This window comes from Anthonomus grandis, chromosome 13 (assembly GCF_022605725.1).
Source record: "Anthonomus grandis grandis chromosome 13, icAntGran1.3, whole genome shotgun sequence".
NCBI classification, from domain to species: domain Eukaryota; kingdom Metazoa; phylum Arthropoda; class Insecta; order Coleoptera; family Curculionidae; genus Anthonomus; species Anthonomus grandis.
In genome coordinates this window covers 10,158,738-10,169,394 of record NC_065558.1, presented here as the reverse complement: position 1 = coordinate 10,169,394, position 10,657 = coordinate 10,158,738, and the positions used below count along the sequence as shown (strand labels likewise).

The 10,657-nt window shown below is 33.1% G+C and overlaps 3 protein-coding genes across 3 annotated transcripts; 1 reads left to right on the top strand and 2 right to left on the bottom strand.

Annotated features, from left to right (window-relative positions):
• Positions 1-317: 317 nt before the first annotated feature.
• On the bottom strand, positions 318-1,782 carry LOC126743986 (pyridine nucleotide-disulfide oxidoreductase domain-containing protein 1). Its single transcript, XM_050451284.1, has one exon. The coding sequence runs from the start codon at positions 1,780-1,782 to the stop codon at positions 400-402; it is 1,383 nt and encodes a 460-aa protein (XP_050307241.1). The 3' UTR covers positions 318-399.
• LOC126743987 (28S ribosomal protein S18b, mitochondrial) lies at positions 1,782-2,480 on the bottom strand. The gene has a single exon (XM_050451285.1). The coding sequence runs from the start codon at positions 2,334-2,336 to the stop codon at positions 1,782-1,784; it is 555 nt and encodes a 184-aa protein (XP_050307242.1). The 5' UTR covers positions 2,337-2,480.
• Positions 2,481-3,165: 685 nt separating this feature from the next.
• Positions 3,166-7,783, top strand: LOC126744065 (kinesin-like protein KIF14). The gene is made up of 2 exons (XM_050451405.1): positions 3,166-4,442; positions 6,771-7,783. Exons 1-2 carry the CDS (start codon positions 3,300-3,302, stop codon positions 7,686-7,688), a joined length of 2,061 nt encoding a protein of 686 aa, XP_050307362.1. The 5' UTR covers positions 3,166-3,299; the 3' UTR covers positions 7,689-7,783.
• Positions 7,784-10,657: the final 2,874 nt, after the last annotated feature.

Here is a 10,657-nt window from a genome sequence, read left to right as displayed (position 1 = left end):
TTGACAGTTATTCTATGTCGCATATTTTTCCAACTTATATTTTGCAAAATTCTTACATTAAGACTTGACTTTGACACCCCATATAAATATTTAGGTAAAGCAGGATATAATTTAATACATGAAAAAATATTGCAGTAATAGAAACTAAATATATATAGCATATATTATATAAAAAAATATATTGCTGGCTTGTTTTATGGTGACTATAGATTTCTCCTGAATATGCCAATAAGATACCCTAGGGATATGCATGAAATAAATTTGTGCTGTCTTGGAAATGTTTATTCTGATATTTTTCATAAAAAAACAACTACATATTCATCAAGACAATAAATTTATTGATTAACAAATATAAATAGCAATACATAATTTTTAAGACTATTGGAGTTACTTTTGAAATCAATCAAAATAATCTTCTATATCAATATCTGGATTCAGTATATCATCTCCATATGGCTCTAAATCAATCTGATTACAAATTAAATTCTCACACATTTCTTCTAAATCGGTATCACCAATTAAAACAGCTCCCTGTAGTTTATGGTTTTCAATAACAAATTTGATGTACTCCACACTCTTTGTGGTCCTTACAAGAATTTCATATTGGTTGCCCAATTTCTGACCATTATACAATCCCAACAGAATAACTTTGTATCCAAATAGTTTTGTAGAATGTGTAAAAATCTCAAAGCAGAAATCTTGCAAAATTTCCTCTCCATTTAAATGTCCTGACATAGATTTGGCTGCGTAAGCTCCCATTTGTCTTGCTTGAGTCCACAGTTTCATTTGGAACCAATGCTTTGCCCACTGCCAGTTTGCAGTGCATACATCTCCAGCAGCATAAATATTTGTTAGGTTGGTTCTCATGTACTCATCAACTTTTACTCCTCCATCTTCTGAATAATGAAGCATACCAGTTGTTTTAAAATTTCTCCTGGCTGTCACCCCAGTGGCAGACACAATTAGGTCACAAATGATTTTTTCTCCATTAGTCAGGGTTACTTCTATAGGGTGTTCATTGTTGTCAATCTTTGCCACATTTGCTACTTCACTTTTATAATGAATAGTAACTTGCTTTTCTGAACTCCCTGATAAAACTAGGCTCTTATACCAGTCAGGACCTAAAGCTGCTCCAGATTTATGTAATTCATCTTCTTGATACCTCATTCTCTTACTGATAGGTTCAGCATTAGGTGTTTTGCTGTGTATAGAGTCCTGGAAAAATTCTGCTGCGCCTGGATCTACAAAAGTTGCTGAAATATGGTTATCTTTAACAACCCAATTGATTTGTACATCTTGAACTTTGTACACTATTTCTGATGCAATTCCCCCATTACCAACAACAAGAATCTTCTTGGAATGTTTTAGTTTATCCAGAAAAACATCCACAGAGTCTGTATCTCTTATACCAATAATATAATCAGGAAACTGTTCTGCTTGTGCAATTAGCTTTGGCTCTGCCCCCATGCAAAGACATAAGTATGTGTATTTTATTTTTGCTCCATTCTTCGTGACCAATTCCATCTTATCATCAAGTATTTCTTTAAGGGTATCATGTACTATTGAAATATTACTGTATTTTTCACAAAGTGAGTTACTAGGAGCTTCTTTAACATCAAATGATACTATTGTTTTGGTAATTGCATGTAAATTAGTTACTGTCTTAATGAGTGATGATTCACTTACTAAAATAATAGTCTTTTCAGGTTGTAGAAAAGCAAGAGTTTCTGCACATGAAACTCCTGCAATTCCACCACCAACAACAACAAAATCACCCTGCATTATTTCTTAAATAGTGGGTTATACAAAGAATAATCGTATTTTCTAAATGGAACATCAAATGTTAACAGACCTTGATCTTGAGCTCTCTGGATGCAAACCTCAAGCTCCAGTTGTCTTTTTCTACACAACCCTGTTTTACTGGTTTCTAAAATAGCTCCAGTTTGAGGAGATATAAACTGCTTTAATAACTCAAGATGTTCTTCATGCAGTACCAAATACTCATCCCTGCAAATTGGACAAGGGCTTCCAGTGGATATTTGACCTCCCCGAATACAAGTTTTTCTGGTTTTTCTTGGTGGAATTGCTCCCTTATGGTTCCTTCTGTACGGCACCCAGACGGGCTCTTCACCGTAGGTTTGTTTATAGGCGGCACTTTTGAGATATCGTATGCTGGTTTCTAAAGGGATTACTTCAGTCCTATCCTTGGTGATTTCTCGAAGTCCAACACGTTCGGTCTCTTGTTGTTGTTGCAACCGAAGTGGTGTAACAGTAAGTTGCCTTTTTGTAATTACATTTGATAGGATTGATCGTATCGCAAGGGTTCTAGAAAGCATTTTTTTAAAGTAACGAAATATTTAATAATATGTGAATTAGCAAAATGAGTCGTAACCTCAAAACATTTTTGAGGTTATATTGTCTGAGCTGTCTGTCAAGCTGTCAAATAGGGAGGCGTGTAGGTAGCATAATGAGCCGCAATCTTTTGTAAGGTGCTCACTATATCTGGACTGCCAATCCATTCAAAAATAAATTACCACTACTAAATGGCCGTCATTTTCCGTAATTGTGGCCTTTCGATGTTGGTCACTCTGATAAATTTCTGTGGTGCCAACTGTAGGGAAACAAAACAATTAAAGTTTTTGGCAGGTTATATTTAATATTCATCAGTTGGTCGTTTGACAGATCACACGTCAAACGTCAGCGTCGTCAACTTCATTACCTTTATTTAACATATCTTTTGTTGGCAATACTGAAAACGTTCAGAGTGGCCAACATCCAAAGGACACAACCACTATAAAAATGACGACCACCAGGCACTGGCAGAGGTTATTTTTGGTCATGATGGCCATTTGCATTAGCAGTCCAGGTGCATTTATAAGTTCATGGTGCTAGATGCCTGTAAATGATGTTAATCGATATATCTTTTATTTTAGATAATTTTTTCCTTGCTTCTATTTGTTTACTGTTTTTTTGTCACTTAAACGTTACGTGTGTCACTTATTTTCCTTCCTACAGTAACAAATAAAACTAAAAATAAATGCTGCCAATAGAAAGAACTAAAATCGATAGTTTGTGAAATTTGTCGTCACTATGCTGTCCATATCCAGTGTCGCCAATAGAAAGACAAAAGAAACTGAAATGTCAAAAATAACCGTTGCGTATATCTGACAGATGACAAATATCAGATAAGTAAACAATTGGCAAATTCAAAAACTTAAAAAGTGCTATACATTTACTCTTTTAATAAATTTTCTTATAATTTTTTTAAGTAACTTAGTGCGTAATGTAAAAAAACAACAATGTCTTTATCACCCCAGAAAACTTTTACGCCAAGGAAACGAATTTTCCCAAACGTGTCCACCCCAAGTCAATTCTCCACCCCAAAATTGGTAAAATGCCTCCCAAATTTAATCAGGACTCCTGAATGTTTCACGAACGTTTTACTGGAAACTCCAAAAGCCCAATCGAAAGTTCCTAAAGAAAAATTTGATGAAGAATGTAACCTAAGTGTTGCAGTTCGGATACGACCAATGAATGCCTCAGAACTTGCCGTTATAGGAGCAGAAGATGTTATTAGAGTCAAAGACAAGCAGATTATTGTGTGTCCCCCTAAATATAACCATCACAGTACTAGCATAGACCATACATTTTCATATGATCAAATTTTTTGGTCTGTGGATGAAAGCAACCCAATATATTCGAAACAGGAAGATGTTTTTATGACAATTGGAATTCCTCTTTTAAATAGTGCCTTTAAGGGTTTTAACGCATGTTTATTTGCTTATGGACAAACAGGTTCAGGCAAAAGTTATAGCATGATGGGTAAAAATATGTGTGATATAAATGATATTGATTCAGAAGATTTCTCTGGTATTACTCCTCGGTTCTGTAGAGAACTGTTTCGACGGGTGAGCGACTTAGAACCGGAGGCCACTATTAGCATAGATGTGAGTTACTTTGAAATTTACAATGAAAAAATACATGATCTCTTGGCTAGTCCTGCCCAAAACTCTTCTCGGGTGGCCTTAAAAGTTCGAGAACATCCAGTTTTAGGTCCATACATTGTGGATTTAACCACGCACACAGTAAAATCTTACGCCGAATTACGCGACTTTTTAATAATGGGAAACAGGAATAGGGCAGTCGCAAGCACATCTATGAATGACTTTTCTTCGAGATCCCATAGTATATTTTCCATAGAAATTGGCCAGTCAAAAAGTTTAGATGATACAGATAGTAGCAGGAGGAGTAAAGTTAGTCTGGTTGATTTGGCTGGAAGTGAGAGGCTGGGATCATCTTTTAATAATGAAGAGAAAATGAAACAAGGAGTTTATATTAATAAATCTCTGTTGACATTAGGGAAATGCATTTCCGCATTGGCAGAACAAAAGAGGAATCAGTTTATACCATATAGGGACTCGGTATTGACTTGGTTATTAAGGGTAAGTGATTTTGGTAATAGAATTCTAATTGTAGGTTTTCTGTGCTATTAATTTTTGTTTGTTTATGATTAAAGTAGAGTATAGGGAACTGAGAATGTGTGGTAATATTGACCTGCATTGAAACTGTAAATTATGCTTTGATGAATGTTCTGTATTTTCTTTTTCTCTACAAATTGGGAAATGATTCTTTTGAAACGGATTTCTCATATAAAAGATCTCAAAGCTCTATTTGACTCAAAAATTACTTTTTCTCTACACATTGACAAGCTGGTTAACTATTCTAATAGAATCTTAGGTTTTATAAAAAGACAATGACAAAAAACTTTCAAAATTATCAAACAATGATTACACTTTGTTATTCCTAAGTGTTATATGTAATATAGAACCCTGGATACAAAAACAACATTTAGTACAGACTCGAGAAAATTCAGGATAAATTAAAAGTTTTTATGTTGAATAAAACTCTTCCAAATTGTAGACCACAACACACAAAGAGACATACTATGACATTTTAGCATTATTAAATATTATTAACAACTTATTAAACTCTCCAAATATTCTTTCTAAAATTATGTTTAATGTACCTCTATTTAAAGGCTATTAATTTGCTTTGTAATGTTTTTGGATGACATTGTAATGACTCTAGATTTGTTACAATTTAAAAATAGACTGAAACTTAAGTTTCTAGAACTAGATAAGTCAGAGGTAATTGTTTTGTGATACTGTAGCCAATACTGGCTAAAATTAAATTTGTTTAAGTATTTAGGTAGATATTACTTAAATATTATTTATATTGGTTAATTTATAGTAAGTTTAAATTATTAGTAGTATCAGGATTTTTTTGGATTTTATCCTAAAGACTTAATAGTACTGTTTACTCTATTAAGATCTAAATTTCTTTCAAACTTATATAGGTTTTTTCCTCAATGAGGTTAGTTATCTTATCTTGAAGTATAACCACTTCTTCTCTTTCAGTGTTTAAAGCATTCTGCATTTCTTTCTCAGTGGTAAAAACCTCAATTTCAAAATCCCAAGTCTTTTTTCTTTCTCTTTCTATTGAAAGACACATATTACATCTAGTTTGCATGTTATCAAGTTGTCCTTGCAAATAGAGAATAATTTCCTCCTTTCTGTTCATAGAATTTTCTAGCTGATCATTCTTTTCAGTAGGCTGCACTTTTAATAGCACATTTTCTTTCTCATACATATTGAGTTACTAAAGAAAAAGTTTAGAATTTCATCATTTTCATATAACACCTTATATTGTTTTGAGCAGTAAGCTTTATGCTTGTTTAGTTTAACATATTATTTATAATCTTTTTGTGGACAGATAAATATCTTAGAACATTACAGAATTAGATGAATTGTGAGGAATATTTTCCATAGTTATTTATTAGACCAAACCCAAAGCACCAAAATCAACAGTGTAATTAGCAACCCAGAAACAATAAATGTTGGCCTCAAGGAACCATTCTTGAATCTATTCTCTTTATAACATATATTAAGTAACATTATTGACAAGATTTTCTTTCTTTCTATAAAGTTTAAGTGAATGTATAAATAAAAAAAAAAGGGTAATATCTGGGTTTACCAAAGTGAATGGCTTGGTCACTTTAAACTATTCCTAAATCTCTAAAAGACTCAGTATGCAACTTTTTTCCCAAAAAAATACAAATGGACCACCTTTTGATTGTATATGGGTTAATCACACAGATTCAATACAATCATGTGACCAACTAAGTACCTTTGTGTAGTTGTGGATCAAAATCTTAGGTGGACACCCCATTTCAATAGTGTGAAAAAATAATTTATTTTGGCAACTTGTATTTTAAAGCCTAAACAAGTAAAGACAGCAATAAGTAAACACTACCATCAAACAAGAATAAATCACCAAATACCTTTAAAACGTTAAATTTAAAATCCTTATTTGGCGCCAAATTTGTATAACATATTGCCATTATCAATGATTAGAGATGGAAAATGATAACCAGTCGGAACTGATTTATTGTGAAATGCATTTGTTTCACTTTCATTTTGAACTTAAGAATTTATTTAAATATAGAATAATGGATGTTCGTTCACATACAAAGATTTAATTATCTAAGTGCAATATTAGCATTTAAATAGCTTATAAGAATTTGAAATGAATTAACTGTTGATTTTTGTAAAGAATTGCACAATACATATATCATTGTATTGAACTCTTACTCTTTAACAACTCATATAATTCTTTGGAATTGTATGAATGCATATATTTCTTCTACATGAATTTTATTTTTTTTCCTTGGACTTATTAGATAAACTACTATAAATCCATTTTACTTTTAGGAGAGCTTGGGTGGAAATTCACTGACCTCAATGCTTGCCACCATTTCTCCATCCAGCACTCATTTGGATGAAACCCTCTCAACTTTAAGATATGCCTGCCAAGCTCGAGCAATTATTAACAGAGCCAGAATTAATGAAAGCCCCCATGATCGTCTAATAAGAGAACTCAGATCAGAAGTGGAACGTTTAAGAGCCTTAAGGCAGGACTACGAGAGACGAAGTTCTTGTTCACACTCATCGATCAACAGCAGCCGGGATTCAGAAGTAGAGGATATTAAACTGCAACTCTCTGAAACTGAAAACAAGTTAACGGAAGCGCAACAAATCTGGGAACAACGGTTTATGGAAAGCAGACAGAATCAACTAAAAGAATTAGCGGAGGCTGAAAAGTACAGGGCAGAATTAGAGTCGAAAGTTAGGATACTGAAAACGGTTAATGAAGATGTCTCTTTGTCACCCTACAGAACGAACTTTTTGCAAGAACTTGAAGGAGTTCTAACCAATGGCAATGAAGAACAACCTGAAGACGACTTAGTAGAGAGCATCAAAGATTGGTGTAGCGAAAACGGACTGATTTGTACTTATAACGCCGATCGATTGAAAATCGTAGATCATAAAAATAGGAAACACACTCTGCTGCCATTAAATAACTTAAGTCTAAGCGGCTATGAGAATATGAATGAGTTTTTGACGAGTTTAAAGTGGAAGGATACTGGTCCAACCAAAGGATTAAGTAAATCAGAAATGGTGTCCTCTATGAATCAGATATATCAAATCTTAGGTAATTTGCAACCACCCGAAAGTGATAATAATTTAAGTCTTTTATACGCAAGGGTTAATAAAACCCTCCAGAAATTCGAAACAGCCTTATTAGGCAGTGTTAAAAATAGTAAAACTGTGACTTTTAATTTAGAATAAAAATAATAAGTCAATTACTTTTACGTATTATTGTTGTCAGTCATGTTGTATAATATTTATTATATTTTATATTTTCATTAAAGGTTTGTGTGAACTATTTGTGGTTTTTGTTAATAATTCATGCAAAAAACGTTGATGATAAAAAGGCCAATTAACACAACGCAAAAACACAAAAATTAATTCACTCCCTGGCAGGGCAAGATTTGTGTCGACCACCTCACACAATTTACAGATAGCTAATACCACCATCGGCTTGGGTGTAAGCTGTCTTATATTGACTTATCCAACTTGAATCCTTACACTTTACCGGAGAATATACATACTCACCAGATCCAAAGCACTATATGGGTGTGCTCCAAACAAATAGATCAACGTTCCAGAGACCAAGGAGTGCTGCATTTAGATTGGGTGTTTCTATATTTCTGAAGGATCAATATATAAGCAAGGACTTTTGGCCCACTGGTGGTTATGTAGCAGAGTTCCAGACAAAAGCGCCAACCCAAGCTCCCACTTCTTCAAGATTTTTTCGGAATCGAGCTACATACAAACAATAACTTAAGGTATAATGCACAATATTAGCTTAACTATCAAATATCCCAACTCAGTAAATGTATTAACACTCTGTCCAAACTTGAAAGCGATACCTTCTTCGACGCTTCCAAGAGCCCTCTTAACATCTAATACCAAAAAACTGGAGGCATCGCACCAAACTGACAAATTTTTTACATTCTTCAACGCAAGCAGTAATCTTTTTGATTTTTATACATGTGGTTGAGATCAAAACGCTACAGGTCTTGTAAGAGGCGGACGTGTTATCCTAGCCATAAACTACAACTTAAATTTTTTTTTTCTTATTCAAAATAAGAATGTTCACACATTTGTGGTTTATATTCCTTCGCCAGTCTCCCTTATTGACTATCGACTCTTTGCACGATTTTTTTGTATTATAGGAATATTTATCAAGGATATTTTGGTTTTTGGAGAATTTAATGATATGCTATGATATGATGATAATTCCTTGATGAACTGCAAAATAAATACACTAATCTTTAACACATATGAACTTCGTCAGTGTAGTATCACATCACCCAAAGTACCACTCTGGTTATTAACATAACTTATAACAACTCCATTTCTCATACTTCAACCCTGAAGTCACCCAATCTTTGATGTATAACTTTTAAAAAAAAAAAACTTTAGAACTATACCACGAGCTGCTCCACAAAGACTGGTCATCTCTTTATGAAAATAGCAGTCTTAAACAGTGCCTGTGATATTTTTAACACTAGATACCTATTTGTTCCAAAACAGGATCTCAAATGCAAGACCAAGTATCAACCTTGGTATCTGTTGAAATTAAAAGGAACATTCAACTGAAGAACAAACTACACAAGAAGTACAAAAAACCAAAAGATACTGTACTAACATATTTTTCTACTTTAATTCAATTTTCTTTTGTTTATTTTCAATTTTCTACACTACCAACCAAGATTAAGTGTGATATTGATACTAAACATGATAATCACGAAAATGAAACTCACAGCAAATCAAAGAAGACCCAACTCATTTGTGCTCATACATTAATTTACACACCATGATTTACAATGGTACAAATATTACTGATACACTGAACAAACTGTTGAAGCATTCTCTGATTTTTTCCAGGAATCATTTAATCCCAAGGCCACGTTCGCCATGGACATCACCGACGATAATGACCTAAATGTCATATTTCCTTTAATAGACTTTAAGTCTCTATTACTGAAGCGGAGGTGCTCAAATCGCTAAAGTCTCTTAAAGACAAACTAACAAGTGGTCCAGCCTTAATATCTTCTTATGTTCTTCTCAAACCTATCAGATACGTCTTTGTCTTTGCACGCTATCCCTAATACTTGGAAAGGTTTATAAAAATAATCCCTATTCACCAAAAAGATGACAAGATAGACATTACAAATTACAGACCCATAAAAATCATCAACAATTTTCTAACGTCCCTGGAAATATCCATAGACATATAAATAATAATATTATTATTGTCTTAATTATATTATCTCAATTATATTGTCTTATTATTATATTTTCTTTTATTAATAACTTATTTATATGTCTATGGAAATAACTATAATACCAGAATTTCTAATAAGGTAAAAAATACTTTCGTTCTGTCAACATGAATTTCTTAAAGGTCGCTCCACGCAACCGACTTAGTTTGTTGTGAACCATTGCTAAAACTTTGGACATATTATCACAACTTGATATTGTCTATACTGATCTCTCTAAAGCATTCGACCAACTGGATCACTAGATTCTGTTAAATAAACTGAAAGTATTTGGTTTCTCTCACTATTTTCTAACGTTTTTCGATTCTTGGCTTTTAGAATGATCATAGTTTGTTTTTATTAATGGTGTTAAATCAACCTCAGGGGTACCCTAATGCTGTTTGACATATTTAAAAATAATTTGTATGTCCAGGTTGTCCCTCTGATACTGCTTTACCCCGAAGATTTCAAACTCCTTCAAGAGAACTAAACAATTAGCGACTGCTTAATACTGCAACAAGATTTAGATACCCTAATCACCTGTTGTAATACAAACAACAACGAATATCAATAAGTGTCGAGTAACGTAATATACAGTAAAAAATTATTACTATATACAATTACTCCATAAACTAGATTTAGAGTCGTGGAAGTAGTTTTTGATTGATAGTAAATTTCTTTCAACAAACACTTTAAAACCATTATATCTGAATCAACCAAGACCTATGGCTTTATCTCGAGGCTGTACTATGATTATATTGTTTAGTTAGAGACTACTATTCACATACTTAGGTGGATCTGGAGAGAGTTCAGAGAAGGTTTCTTAAGTTACTATTCCTTAAAACTCAGGGCAATTGTCCACCTCAAGGATTCCCAAAACAATATTTACTGAAGATGTTTAATATGCAGTCACTCCTAAGAAGAACTTAC

What these genes read in the sequence shown, in the direction of transcription:
- LOC126743986 (XM_050451284.1), bottom strand. Translation starts at nt 1,782, where the DNA reads ATGCAGGGTGATTTTGTTGTTGTTGGTGGTGGAATTGCAGGAGTTTCA.
- LOC126743987 (XM_050451285.1), bottom strand. Translation starts at nt 2,336, where the DNA reads ATGCTTTCTAGAACCCTTGCGATACGATCAATCCTATCAAATGTAATT.
- LOC126744065 (XM_050451405.1), top strand. Translation starts at nt 3,300, where the DNA reads ATGTCTTTATCACCCCAGAAAACTTTTACGCCAAGGAAACGAATTTTC. An exon ending in TATTGACTTGGTTATTAAGG is followed by an intron (nt 4,443 to 6,770) that starts GTAAGTGATTTT and finishes TTTTACTTTTAG; the next exon opens with GAGAGCTTGGGTGGAAATTC.